This window comes from Saimiri boliviensis, chromosome 4, assembly GCF_048565385.1.
Source record: "Saimiri boliviensis isolate mSaiBol1 chromosome 4, mSaiBol1.pri, whole genome shotgun sequence".
Lineage (NCBI taxonomy): Eukaryota > Metazoa > Chordata > Mammalia > Primates > Cebidae > Saimiri > Saimiri boliviensis.
This window is the reverse complement of record NC_133452.1, coordinates 111,844,156-111,859,655: the sequence shown is the minus strand read 5'-3', so window position 1 is coordinate 111,859,655 and position 15,500 is coordinate 111,844,156. Positions and strand designations below refer to the sequence as shown.

At 37.7% G+C, this 15,500-nt stretch overlaps 1 protein-coding gene across 3 annotated transcripts in view; it reads right to left on the bottom strand.

Annotated features, from left to right (window-relative positions):
• FILIP1 (filamin A interacting protein 1) overlaps positions 1 to 15,500 on the bottom strand; it is a 276,138-nt gene that overhangs the window by 241,230 nt on the left and 19,408 nt on the right. For all 3 annotated transcript variants that reach the window (XM_074398045.1, XM_074398046.1, XM_074398047.1), the window contains exon 2: positions 10,006 to 10,053. In XM_074398045.1, the coding sequence (XP_074254146.1) occupies positions 10,006 to 10,044 (39 nt within the window). In that variant the 5' untranslated portion in view covers positions 10,045 to 10,053. The remainder of the gene's footprint in view (positions 1 to 10,005; positions 10,054 to 15,500) is intronic.

Below are 15,500 nucleotides of genomic sequence, written 5' to 3'. Positions count from 1 at the left end.
TCTTCTTTTGTAAAGTATCTGTTCATATCCTTCGCCCACTTTTGGATGGGCTTGTTTGTTTTTTTTCTTGTAAATCTGTTTTAGTTCTTTGTAAATTCTGGATATCAGCCCTTTGTCAGATGGGTAAACTGCAAAAATATTTTTCCATTCTGTTGGTTGCCAATTCACTCTAATGACTGTTTCTTTTGCTGTGCAGAAGCTCTGGAGTTTGATTAGGTCCCATCTGTCTATTTTGGCTTTTGTTGCCAATGCTTTTGGTGTTTTGTACATGAAGTCCTTGCCTATGCCTATGTCCTGAATGGTTTTGCCTAGATTTTCTTCTAGGGTTTTTATGGTGTTAGGTCTGATGTTTAAGTCTTTAATCCATCTGGAGTTAATTTTAGTGTAAGGTGTCATGAGGGGGTCCAGTTTCTGCTTTCTGCACATGGCTAGCCAGTTTTCCCAACACCATTTATTAAACAAGGACTCCTTTCCCCATTGATTGTTTTTGTTAGGTTTGTCAAAGATCAGATGGTTGTAGATGTGTTGTGTTGCCTCCGAGGCCTCTGTTCTGTTCCATTGGTCTATATCTCTGTTTTGGTACTAGTACCATGCTGTTTTGATTACTGTAGCCTTGTAGTATAGTTTGAAGTCCAGTAGTGTGATGCCTCCCGCTTTGTTCTTTTTGCTTAGAATTGACTTGGCTATGCGAGCTCCCTTTTGGTTCCGTATCAAGTTTAAGGTGGTTTTTTCCAGTTATGTGAAGAAGGTCATTGGTAGCTTGATGGGGACAGTGCTGAATCTGTAAATTACTTTGGGAAGTATGGCCATTTTCACGATGTTGATTCTTCCTAACCATGAACATGGAATGTTTCTCGATCTGTTTGTGTCCTCTCTTATTTTGATGAGCAGTGGTTTGTAGTTCTCCTTGAAAAGGTCCTTTATGTTTCTTGTTAGTTGTATTTCTAGGTATTTTATTCTCTTCGTAGCAACTGTGAATGGCAGTTGGTTTTTTATTTGGCTCTCTTTAAGTCTGTTATTGGTGTATAGGAATGCTTGTGATTTTTGCACATTGATTTTCTATCCTGAGACTTTGCTGAAGTTGCTTATCAGTTTCAGATTTTGGGCTGAGACGATGGGGTCTTCTAGATATACAATCATGTCATCTGCAAATAGAGACAATTTGACTTCCTCCTTTCCTATTTGAATACCCTTTATTTCTTTTTCTTGCCTGATTGCTCTAGCTAGAACTTCCAATACTGTACTGAATAGGAGTGGTAAGAGAGGGCATCCTTGTCTAATGCCAGATTTCAAAGGGAATGCTTCCAGTTTTTGCCCATTCAGTATGATATTGGCTGTTGGTTTGTCATAAATAGCTTTTATTATTTTGAGATACGTTTGGTCAATACCTAGTTTATTGAGGGTTTTTAGCATAAAGGGCTGTTGAATTTTGTCAAAGGCCTTCTCTGCATCAACTGAGATAATCATGTGGTTTTTGTCTTTGCTTCTGTTTATGTGGTGAATTACATTTATAGACTTGCATATGTTGAAGCAGCCTTGCATCTCCGGGATGAAGCCTACTTGATTATGGTGGATAAGCTTTTTGATGTGCTGTTGAAATCGGTTTGCCAGTATTTTATTGAAGATTTTTGCATCTATGTCCATCATGGATATTAGCCTGAAGTTTTCTTTTCCTGCTGAGTCTGTTCCAGGTATTGGTGTCACAATTATGTTGGTCTCATAAAATGATTTGGGAATGATTCTCTCTTTTTGGATTGTTGGATAGTTTCAGAAGGATTGGTACCAGCTCCTCTTTGTATGTCTGGTTGAATTCGGCTGTGAACCCATCTGGACCTGGGCTTTTTTGGGGTAGTAGGCTCTTAATTGCTGCCTCAACTTCAGACCTTGCTATTGGTCTATTCAGAGTTTCAACTTCTTCCTGGTTTAGGCTTGGGAGGATGCAAACGTCCAGGAATTTATCCATTTCTTCCAGGTTTACTAGTTTATGTGCATAGAGTTGTTTGTAATAATCTCTGATGATGGTTGGTATTTCTGTGGAATCTGTGGTGATATCCCCTTTATCATTTTTAATTACATCTATTTGATTCTTCTCTCTTTTCTTTTTCATTAATCTGGCTAGTGGTCTATTTTGTTGATCTTTTCAAAAAACCAGGTCCTGGATTTACTGATTTTTTGAAGGGTTTTTTGTGTCTCTATCTCCTTCACTTCTGCTCTGATCTTAGTTATTTCTTGTCTTCTGTTAGGTTTTGAGTTTTTTTGATCTTGCTCCTCTAGCTCTTTCAATTGTGATGATAGGGTGCTGATTTTAGATATTTCCTTGCTTCTCATGTGGGCATTTATTGCTATAAATTTCCCTCTAGAGACTGTTTTAAAAGTGTCCCACAGATTCCGGTGCATTGTGTCTTCATTCTCGTTGGTTTCAAAGACCATCTTTATTTCTGCCTTCATTTCATTGTTTATCCAGTCAACATTCAAGAGCCAGTTGTTCAGTTTCCCTGAAACTGCGCAGTTCTGAGTTAGTTTCTCAATTCTAAGTTCTAACTTGATTGTACTTTGGTCTGAGAGACTGTTTTTTATGATTTCCATTCTTTTGCATTTGGAAAAGTGAATCACATTGGAAGTGATTTGCTTCCAATTATGTGGTCAATTTTAGAGTCGGTGTGATGTGGTGCTGAGAAGAATGTGTATTCTATGGATTTGAGGTGGAGAGTTCTGTAAATGTCTATTAGGTTTGCTTGGTCCAGGTCTGAGTTCAAGTCCTGGATATCCTTGTTAATTTTCTGTCTCATTGATCTGTCTAATATTGACAATGGGGTGTTAAAGTCTCCCACTATTATTGTGTGGGTGTCTAAGTCTCTTTGTAAGTCATTAAGAATGTGCCTTATGTATTTGGGTGCTCCTGTATTGGGTGTGTATATATTTAGGATCATTAACTCTTCTTGTTGCATTGATCGTTTTACCATTATGTAATGTCCTTCTTTGTCTCTTTTGATCTTTGTTGGTTTAAAGCCTATTTTATCAGAGACAAGAATTGCAACTCCTGCTTTTTTTTGCTCTCCATTTGCTTGGTAAATCTTCCTCCATCCCTTTATTTTGAGCCTTTGTGTATCCTTGCACGTGAGATGGGTTTCCTGGATACAGCACATCGATGTGTTTTGGCTTTTTAATCCAATTTGCCAGTCTGTGTCTTTTGATTGGGGCATTTAGCCCATTTACATTTAGGGTTAATATTGTTATGTGTGAATTTGATCCTGCCATTTTGATGCTAGCTGGCTGTTTTGCCCATTAGTTAATGCAGTTTCTTCATTGTGTTGATGCTCTTTACCATTTGTTATGTTTTTAGAGTGGCTGGTACTGGTTGTTCCTTTCTATGTTTAGTGCTGGGTTGAAAGTTCTTTTCTTTAAAGATGTTGAATATTGGCCACCACTCTCCTCTGGCTTGTAGGGTTTCTGCTGAGAAATCTGCTATAACTCTGATGAGCTTCCCTTTGTGGGTAACCCGACCTTTCTCTCTGGCTGCCCTTAGCATTTTCTTTTTCATTTCAACCCTGGTGAATCTGATGATTATGTGCCTTGGGGTTGCTCTTCTTGAGGAATATCTTTGTGATGTTCTCTGTATTTCCTGGACTTGAATATTGGCCTGTTTTGCTAGGTTGGGGAAGCTTTCCGGGATAATATCCTGAAGAGTATTTTCCAGCTTGGATTCATTCTCTCCATCACATTCAGGTACACCTATCAAATGTAGATTAGATCTTTTCACATAGTCCCATATTTCTTGGAGACTTTGTTCATTCCTTTTTACCCTTTTTTCTCTAATCTTGCTTTCTTGTTTTATTTCACTGAGTTGATCTTCAACCTCTGATATCCTTTCTTCTGCTTGGTCAATTTGGCTGTTGAAACTTGTGTATGCTTTTTGAAGTTCTCATGTCATGTTTTTCGGCTCCATCAATTCACTTATATTCCTCTCTAAGTTGTCTATTCTCATTAGCATTTCTTCAAATCTTTTTTCAAGTTCTTAGTTTGTTTGCATTGGGTTAGAACATGTTCCTTTTTTTCTTTTTTTTTTTTCTTTGAGATGGAGTTTCGCTCTTGTTACCCAGGCTGGAGTGCAATGGCGCTATCTCGGCTCACCGCAACCTCCACCTCCTGGGTTCAGGCAATTCTCCTGCCTCAGCTTCCTGAGTAGCTGGGATTACAGGCAAGCGCCACCATGCCCACCTATTTTTTTGTATTTTTAGTAGAGATGGGGTTTCACCATGTTGACCAGGATGGTCTTGATCTCTAGACCTCGTGATCCACCCGCCTCGGCCTCCCAAAGTGCTGGGATTACAGGCTTGAGCCACTGCGCCCGGTCTAGAACATGTTCTTTTAGCTCACGGAAGTTACTTATTACCCACCTTCTGAAGCCTGATTCCATCAATTCATCACACTCCTTCTCCATCCAGCCCTGTTCCCTTGCTGGTGAGGAGTTGTGATCCCGTGTAGGAGGAGAGGTGTTCTGGTTTCGGGTGTTTTTATCCTTTTTGCGCTGGTTTCTTCCCATCTTTGTGGACTTATCCACCTGCTGTCTTTGCAGTTGTTGACTTTCAGATTGGGTCTCTGAGTGGACGTCCAGTTTGTTGATGATGAAGTTATTTCTTTCTGTTTCTTAGTTTTCCTTCTAACAGTCAGGCCCCTCTGCTGTAGGACTGCTGAGGTTGACTCCAGGCCCTGCTTGCCTGGGGATCACCTGCAGAAGCCTCTGCACTTTCACTGGGAGCTGCAATCCTGAGCTGCTCCTAATTGGCCATCTTGGATCCCCGAGTATTTTCAAATGCTATATTAAAGTACTTAGAAAAAAATAACTTTAGTAATAATAATATAACATTTTAATAAAAGTAATATGAACATTTATCATTTTCCATATTTTTGGAAGGGGTTTAAAAAGTCAGACACCCTCAGGGTGAAGAAAAGTCCCCTCCAGATAAATCCCAGGGAGAAGTGCATCTCCCAGTGCAGTAACCCTATATGCAAATTTTTCCTCTTTGCATGGGAGTTCTGGCCATTTTTCTGACAGAAGGTTTTTAAGCACTATTTATTGATATACATTTTCAAGCATCTGGTTGATAAGATAATGATGAATTCCTATCTTTTCTTGTTCTGCAGTGTGCAAGAGAAAACAATGTATTCACGGCAAATAAGCAATAAAATTTTATCTTAGTTTCAATAGATTTTAACAATGGAATTTATGGTTCTAAATTAGAATTCATCCACATATGAGAAAAAAGTTCTTAAAATTAAGTAATTTTATTTTTCAACAAAATTAGTTGCTTCACCATTGTACACTAACCTGACCGCATATGCATGTTCTAATGCTGATGAATAGTACTTGAGCGCTACCTGGTGGCTCTCTTCCTCTATACAGGATAATTTTAGTCTGATACTCTGACATGAGAATATCTTTGCACCAGCCTGACACCCAAATGCCAGATTAAAAGAAGACATTATTTGCCAGACCAATAGATCACTAGCTCAAGGACTGTAGAATACAAAACCTCATAATGCAAAACATCCATTTTTTAAAAATATATAAGTAGTTCTGTTTTATTATGGTCAAATATTCCCTAATAATGCAAAAATTGAAAAGCAAAAAATTAGTAGTATTGGTTATTTTTAACACCACACAATGTTTTAACAACCTAATTGAGTATCATTAGTCACTCTCACCTCCTGGAAGAAACATGAGATTTGGAATCAGAAAACCAGATATTAAATGTTTAATGTCATCTTTCAGCCATTGAAGAAAATTGGCCCATTTTGAGTGGAAGAAAAAAATTTTTTTTTTTTTTGAGACGGAGTTTCGCTCTTGTTACCCAGGCTGGAGTGCAATGGCCCGATCTCGGCTCACCGCAACCTCCGCCTCCTGGGTTCAAGCAATTCTCCTGCCTCAGCCTCCTGAGTAGCTTGGATTACAGGCAAGCGCCACCATGCCCAGCTAAGTTTTTGTATTTTTAGTAGAGACGGGGTTTCACCATGTTGACCAGGATGGTCTCGATCTCTCGACCTCGTGATCCACCCACCTCAGCCTCCCAAAGTGCTAGGATTACAGGCTTGAACCACCGCGCCCAGCAAGAAAATATTTTTTAAATATTCACTTTCTTTATTCTCCATACTTTCTTGTGTCCTCTCCCAAATCGGTAAGAAAATTAAGTCAAGCCGGGCGCAGTGGCTCAAGCCTGTAATCCCAGCACTTTGGGAGGCTGAGGCGGGTGGATCACGAGGTCAAGAGGTTGAGACTATCCTGGTCAACATGGTAAAACCCCATCTCTACTAAAAAAGATACAAAACATTAGCTGGGCATAGTGGCACGTGCCTGTAATCTCAGCTACTCAGGAGGCTGAGGAAGAAGAATTGCCTGAACCCAGGAGGTCGAGGTTGCGGTGAGCCAAGATCGTGCCACTGCACTCCAGCCTGGGTAACAAGAGCAAAACTCTATCTCAAAAAGAAAAAAAAAAAAAGGTCCCTAGGGGAGTAGTACATAAAGTTTACACCATATTAATTCATTGGAAAAATAATAGAAAGAGCCAAAAAATTCTTGTCTCTGCCCATGAAAGACAAAATGAAAGACTACAAGGGAGGTGGTAAGCAAAATCAAGATCCAGAGGTGACCAACACTCCAGTGCTCAAAATTATAGTTTGCAGAATTCCTTCTGTTGAATATCAGGCGTTCATCTTTCTCATTTGCAAATCAGAAAATTCAATATAAAAAACAGGACACACCATCTTGTCGTATAAATGCTTTCTATTTCTGAAGCTCCAATATTTCTGCTGACCCATCATCTGACCGAAATTGTCTAAGTACCTACACCACAATTGGCCCCAAAGTACATTTCTTTATTTTGCACCACATAATCCTTCCCATGCATCAGCCACAACTCACTTGTTCTTGCCCACTTCTCTGTCTTCCTCCTCTCAAAGTCATATTCATCCTCCAAATACAAATGTAAACCATGCATGTTTCATGAGTCCAAATATTACTAGCCGGAGAGAATCTTTCCATCTCCTCTATACCCACCCAGCCCAGAACCACATGGACTGAGATAGGGGCAGATTCCCTGAGAAGAAAGGAGGGAGGAAAAATGCCAGGCAGACAAAAACAAGAAGTAATCATTAGAGTTCTAACAGGAACAAATTATAGCAGTGAAAGTATACACAAACCATTAAGAGAAGTGCAAAGTCAGTTCTGCTAGGGCTTTAGGAAATAGTGAAAGGAAAGATACTTGGGGCTATAATGAGGAAGTTGATGAAATGACAGGCTGAAAAAAGTGATACTTAATTAGGCCGAAAGTGAAGCCAATAACTTTTCTTTTAAAAACACAATGGCATAATTTAATCTGGGTTGTAGGAAGATTTATCAGTCATCATTGTGCAACAGTGTTTTTCAAAGCCTGGTCCTGGACTGACAAGTATTAGAAATCACCTGGGTACTTTGTTAAAAACTGCAAATTCCTGCATCCCACCCAAATTTACCAAATAAGAATCTCTAAAGTGGGGCCATGGGTATCTGTATTTTAAACATGCATTATAGGTGAAATTTCTACAGTCTAAAAAGCTAAGAACAAATAAGGTAGCATTTTATTAGGAAAAAAGATTTTAACAGTAAACCTACACAATGACCTTAAGTGGAATTCATTGAAAATCTTGCACTTACTCCTCTTGCATTTTGTCTATCACTAACTAGATGTGTGATTGAGCAATAATTTAGCTGCTCTGAGCCACAGTTACTCAGCCTACAAAAAAGTAAAGTTTGAACTAATTAATCTTCCAAGCCTTTTTAAACATTACAACATCATGATTTTTCAGTCTTCCTTCTTGAACTATTTCTACACCAATGTGTAATAAAGAGTTAGTTCAATAGGCTTTGGCTGCTCAAATTGCACAATCCTAAGAAAGGAGTGGTTCTTGGGAGAGAAATTCTGAGTCCTTGGAATACCCTGCATGACAAGAATGCTTTTGCATGCCTCTTGCCTTGAGCCATTCTGTATTGGTTTGGCTTTTTGGGGGCTGGATATTGAGTATCTAAGGTCAATCACATGGGTACTACATACCTATGTGAATGACCCCCAAAAAAATCCTGGATACTAAGACTCAAGGATACTTCTCTGGTTCACAGTACTCTACACATATTGCCACACGTCATTACTGAGAAAATTAAGGGCATCCCCCATGCAAATTCACTGCTAGACAACACCAGGAAGCTTGTACCTGGTTTCTCCTAGATTTCACCTATGCACCTTTTCCTGTTGCTCATTGTAATCTACATTCTTTCACTGTAATAAACCATAATCATGAATATAAAACTCTTCTGAGTTCCATGACTTCTTCCAGAGAATCATCAAGCCTGAGAGTTGTACTGAGTACCCTGGACACAACAGCATTTCAACATGATAAAATTTTCTATTTCATTAAGCTTAAAAATTGTTTAAGTAGAATATTTTATATTAATTTTCTATTTTGCTGCTCTTTGACCGAATATCTACTAGAAATTTATTCCACAGCAATTATATACAATTTAAAAAGCACTATATGAATTTTAATGTTTATCACAGTGTAGCAGAAAATTGAAAATAACTTAAGTTTCAAACATTACAGGAATGGCATAATCAATAATGATATGTCCATTTAGTGTAATGGTGTATAGTTACTAAAACATTTAATTAAAGAACGTAACTCTTACCAAATTGTGTGTGCACATGGACAAAAATGAAAAGAGAACATGGACAAGTAAGAAATTATTTATGGTGGTATTTGAATATTTTTTTGAGATGAAGTTTAGCTCTTATTACCCAGGCTGGAGTGCAATGGCACGATCTCGGCTCACCACAACCTCCGCCTCCTGGGTTCAGGCAATTCTCCTGCCTCAGCCTCCTGAGTAGCTGGGATTACAGGCACGCGCCACCACGCCCAGCTAATTTTTTGTAGTTTTAGTAGAGACAGGGTTTCACCATGTTGACCAGGATAGTCTCGATCTCTCGACCTCGTGATCCACCCGCCTCGGCCTCCCAAAGTGCTGGGATTACAGGCTTGAGCCACCGCGCCCGGCCTGTATTTGGATATTTTTAAAGGTTTTTTTATTGTTATTGTAATAAAATTGTTTTTATATAAGTATGTATTTTAAGCACCAAATTATACATTTAATTTTCTTGTTTATAGTACTAATTTATAGTTTAAATTTGAACTTCTGAAAATCATGAACCACTGATATATAGACCATCCACTAACTAAAATAGAAATTCTAGGTTGTATGTGGAATCCAGTTCCCTTTGACAAACGATTAAGAAATAAGAGAATGGAGCAATGTGGAGAGACAACATTACGTAATGGAAGGGGATTGGATTTAGAGTCAAACCCACCTAGGTGGAACACCAGCTTTACCCACTATTAACTATGAGGTCTTGTGTAGTTTTCTTCACCTTGGAGAGCATGAGTTTCCTCATGTGTGAAATGAGAATAATAATAACAACAACTGCACTGAATGGTTATTGTAACAAGTGAGTATAGCACTTCACAGTATCTGGCATGAAAGAAAAGTTAAGCAAATATTCAGTCCCTTCTCTCTCCCACAATTTCAGTCTCCAAGATTCCAGATGTTAATATACATATATTTTTAAGTGCTTTTCATCCTGTGATACCTAGTTTCAATATTATACTAATTATGAAGCAATGCAGTCTTCATGACATAAATAATGATGGCCTAACAGATCTGAAAAAAAATCATAATTTTTTAGGTGATTGATTTAAGGATTGAAAAATGTATACATTACTCTTTAGCATTTTTCCACTTAGCTAAGTTATAAATATAATTCTGAAAATCAATCTCATTCAAACTTATGTTACTAATTTTCACATATAAAATAGGGAAGCATTGCATAATAAGTATCTACCAGAGGTCATTAATGAATCAAAATCAATAACAATAAAAAATCAGAGAAATAATGGGATAAAATAATGGATGGAAATTCTTACCATAGCCACTGTCACTGTTTTCCAAAAGCTTCTGGGCATCGTATTTTGCTAAAAAATTCAAAAAGATGGAAAATTTTAGAAGTTGTTTCTCTACTTTTGAGTGCACAAAAGAAAACTGTGTTCCAGTTGTCTTTCCTTGATTAGTTTAAAAGCAAAATAAAAATGATAGGGCAAAGATATTTTCCTCCAGTTTGCAATGTTTTATTGACCATCCAGCCTATCTGATATGTTGTTTTAATTATGTTTCTGTGTGGGAAGTATTGTCTCCTACTAAAGCATGCTCTTATTTAGTCAGACAGGAAATTTTTGAGAAAAACAAGTAAGACAATTTTAGTTTTCTTACCAGTGGGAGTCAAGTATGCATTGAGGAAATATTTGTCATGCTCACCACATTTTTGTGATATGCTGGTCTCACAGAGCCAGTGTACAACTTACATAAAAGAATAGTGGTTGTTGTGCATAATACTAGAGAAATACTCCCTGCCACCCATCTTACCTCCTACAGAATTGCCAGGAAAATCTTCCTGAAACATAAATTTTCAATTCTAAATCTTGTTTAAAATTTTTTAAGGTCTCTTTTTTATCTCCTGCCTGATATTCAGTCTCCCCAGGCTGCTTCCAATGATCCTCCCCACAAAAGCACCCCAACAAAAGGACCAAACTAGTCCAACACTGTACCTTTGCTCATTTTGCTATAGCTGCTCCAAATGACTTTTATCTAACTCAAATCTTCTCTCAAGACCCAGATCAAGCCATCTCTCATTCATGAGACTTTTCCTAGTCCTTATGGCTCACACTAACTCGCTCTAAATGCCCATGGCAGCTATTGTCTGGACTCTTACATTGGCATGTAATGAAATACTCCTTTGTACTCCTGCCATTTTAAGTAGCCATATCCTTTTAATGATCCACCTTCTACTCCAGTTATTGGAAAATACTAACTATGGTATTGTAGAAGCAAAACATGATGATTATATCTTTAGTAACCTATGTTATTGTTTGCAGTTATTCATTCCCTCCTTTATGAATAAAATATATTTTCCCATCCCTCTGACTTTGGGCTTGGTTGGACATGTGAATTGCTTTGACCAGTGGAATATTTGCTGTATATCATTTCTGAACACAGGCTTTTAGAGAGAGTACAAGATCCCAAAAGTAGTCTAGTTCCTGTGACTTCTGCCATAAGAAAGGCATGTTGCACACAAGGATCTCCTCTAGTTCAGGTCCCAAAATAAGGAGATATATGTAGCAGTCTCAGCCCGCAGTCTGCATAGAGTCATAGCATCCAACCAGTAGTTGACAACATGAACTGGAGGCAAGAAATAAGTATTTATTCTTGTAAACCACTGAGAATTCAAGGTTGTTACAAAATAAAAGCTGACATAAATCCTCACTATTTTGCTTGCACTATGTCATGTATTCACAATATCTCATTTAACTGACATATAATTCTATGTGTCATGTGTTTTATCATCCCCATTTTACATATGTGAAAACCAGAATAAGTAAGGTAAAGTAACTAGCCCAAAATACTTACTACTGTAAGATTTTAGAATCAGACACATCTGGTTTTAAAGTTGGATTCTGCCACTTAATAAACATAATATCATATGCAAGATACAATCACAATGAAACTCAGTAAAACAGAGACAACACTTTAATTCTTCTCACAAAGCACACTTTTAAAAGCTCTTGGGAGGATTAAATTAAATAACGTATTTGACTATCCAAATGATTTAATAAATTTATGTCTTAATTATGTCACCACTAAATTTGACCATGATAAACTCTTGAATGTAGACAGTTTAGGAAGCATGTGTGAGGAAGAAAGACTGAGAATGAGAAAAGTCAACAAATTGATCACATTACAATTTGGGGAAATGGCCTCAAGCCCACTAAGATACTATATGAGATATGTCTCGGATGGCCAAGTAAGAATCCATCGGGACCAATTTTTTTCAAAAATAAGAACTCATATTTACTTACAATCTCTGGACTAAATAAATAAAGTAAAATAAACAAAAACAATGACCCAAAGACTGGAAAGAAACAATGCCTAGAAAGTGAACAAAAGCAGGAAGATTCTGTAAAAATCAAAACGTGGAATAAGGACCAGAAAAGGATGAGTTTCCCATTGTTACAGATTATAGCCTGTGGGCAGGCTATAGTTAGCACTGCACAGGGCGGCTAAAAGTCTAATAGAAAGCAGTCTTTCTGGCCTGAAGAATTAGAGAATGGAATTCAGAGTGACCACAGAACCTGGAAAGTGTGGAAGGAATCTGAGAAAAAAGAGAGCCAGAAAGGGAGAGGCCTGAATTCTGTTAATGAACTCTACCCAAGTCCCTGAACTATACATGAATGAGGCAGGGACTCTAAGCAGTCAGCTAAGGACAAGAGGAATGAGCTGAGGTTTTAGCTGCTGGCCAAGAGAAAGAGTGTACAGTTTGAGTTTGACAAAGTTAATTTTCCACTTAAAATATTAACACTCTTCAGAGAAATACAATAGAAACTAGAGTCTTAACTACAAAACATTTTACAGAGTCTACGACACAATGCAAAATTGCTCAACATATTAAGAACAAGGAAAATGTTCATTTTCAAGAGACAAGACAATGAGCCAAGATCGACTTCAGCTGAGCACAATGGCCCATGCCTATAATCCCAGAACTTTGAGAGGCCAAGGTGAGAGGCTCACTTAAGCCCAGGAATTTGAGATCAGCCTGGGTAACACAGTGGAATCCCATCTCTAAAAAATATTTAAAAATTAGTCGGGCATGGTGGCATGTCCCTATTGTCCCAGCTACTTGGGAAAACAGGCACAAAGAGGATCACTTGATTCCAAGAAGTTGAGGCTGCAGTGAGCCATGATCATACCACTGCACTCCAGCCTGGATGACAGTGAGATCCTGTCTCTCAAGAAAAAAGATCAATTTCAAAGTGATCTAGATGATAAAATTAGCAGATATGAATTTTAAGGCAGATTTTAAAACTCTGTTCACTGCAATGAAAGAAAATATGCTTATATCAGTGAAAATATAAAGAATATCAGCAAAAAAATAGAAATTATAAAAGAATAGAAATTCTTGAAATAAAAGATGCAGTTTGAAAATAAAAATCTAACTAGATGGACTTAAAAGCAAACTGGATGTGACAGAAGAAAGAATCTGTAAATTTAGAATAATAGATATTATCCAGTCTGAAGGACAAAGGTTTTTTATCATTTTTAAACTATCAGTGTCTTAGAGATCTATGGGACAATAACAGAAGATCTAACACATATGTAATCATATTTCCAGAAGGGAAACACAGAGAGAATGGGGCTGGGGGTAATATTTGAAATTTAATGGCCCAAAAATTTGAAATTTGGCAAAAGACATAATTTAGAGTCATCCTGCCCAGAAAGGCTGGCACAGAGGCTCACACCTGTAATCCCAGAACTTTGGGAGGCCAAGGCAGGTGGATCATTTGTGGTCAGCAGTTTGAAACCAGCCTGGCAAACATGGGGAAACTCCATCTCTACTAATAATACAAAAATTAGCTGGGCAGTAGTGGCATGCACCTGTAATCTCAGCTGCTCAGGAGGTTGAAGCAGAAGAATTACTTGAGCCTGGGAGGAGGAGGTTGCAGTGAACCAAGATCATGTCACTGCACTCCAGTCTGGGCAACAGAGTGAGACTCTGTCTCAGGAAAAAGAAGAAAAAAAAAAAAAGCTGCCCAGGATGATAAATTTGAAGAAAACCATACTTAGACACATCATAGTCAAAGTGCCAAAAAGCAACAATAAAGAAAAATTCTTGAAAGTAGCCAAAGAAAAATGACATATTACTTATATGGGGACAACTATTCTAATATATGCTGTTTTCCTCCTCTGGAACTATGGAGGTCAGAAGACAGTGAAACATCTCTAAAGTGCGAAAAGAAAAAAAAAAATCTGTCAACTCAGAATTCTATATCCAGTGAAAATATCTTTTCAAGTACAAAGGCAAAATAAAGACATTTCCATGCAGTAGAAAATTAAAAGGAGAACTGCACTATAAGAAATGCCAAAGAACCTTTTCTTAGACTGAAAAAATAAAACCAAATGGAAACTGAGATCTTTAGAAAGAAATAAAGAGCTTTTGAAGTGGTTAGTATGGGTAAATATAAGAGACCATTTTTCCCTCTTTAAAAAATAAACATAATTACTTAAAGCAAATATTATGACATTGTCTTATAAAGATTTTAATCTACATAGTTGTAGTATATGACAGTTACCATAGTATCTCCTTATCCTCTGGGGATATGTTCTAAGACTCCCAGTGGGTCCTGAAACAAGATAGTACCAAACTCTACTGCCATCAAGCAAAACATGTATCTATTCATGTCTTTCACTCACAAACTTAATACGTTTTCCATACTAACCAAGCACTCATCATGCACTGTGGTCATAACTTCTGCAGTGTGAGGTGCAACAGCAAAACTAGCCTGAATTTCTTTCCTTATTCACAATTTCACAGACAGATTTGTTCTTACTACAGATCTTAGCAACCTCAGCATGTGATTTTTTTTATTTCCTTATTAAGTTGGGAACTTTCACCTTTCCACTTAAAGAGAGCACTTCATAGTTTCTCTTTGGCATATCCAAATTGTGAGTATCACTATGCTTGCATTTTTGGGGCCATTATTAAGTGAAATATGGTTTACTTGAAACAAGCACTACGATACCATGACAGTCAATCTGATAACAAAGATGGCTACTAAGTGACTAATGGGTGGTGTATTACTCCATTTTCATACCACTGATTAGGACATATTCAAAACTGGGCAATTTACAAAAGAAAGAGGTATAATGGACTTGCAGTTCCATGTGTCTGGGGAGGCCTCACGATCATGGCAGAAGGTGAAAGACATGTTTCACATGGTGGCAGACAAGAAAACAGCGCTTGTACAGGGAAACCCTCCTTTATAAAACCACCAGATTTCATGAGACTTATTCACTATCACAAGAACAGCACAGAAAGACCTCCCCCCATGATTCAATTATTTCCCACTGTGCCCCTCCCACATCCTGTGGGAATTCAAAATGAAATTTGGGTAGGGGCTCAGTGAAACCATAATAGGTGGGTGGAGTATACTGCATGGATACACTCAACAAAGGGATGATTCATGTTCTGGGTGGGATGGAGTATGATAACACAGGGTTTCATCACGCTACTCAGAACAGTGTATAATTCAAAACATACAAATTGTTTATTTCTGGAATCTTCCATTTAATATATTTGGACTGAAATTTACTGTGGGTAACTGAAACTGCAGCAAGTGAAGCAGCAAATAACGGGGGAGACTACTGTATAGCATAAAGAGCCAAAAGGGTGGTTAACTGATATATAAAGTTGCATAGTTTCTACATTTTACATGAAGCAGCTACCAATAATAACAATGATGATGATAACAACAACATGAAGAGGTCTAGCTAAACAGTAAATATAAACATAAATAAAATGGAATTTTAAAAA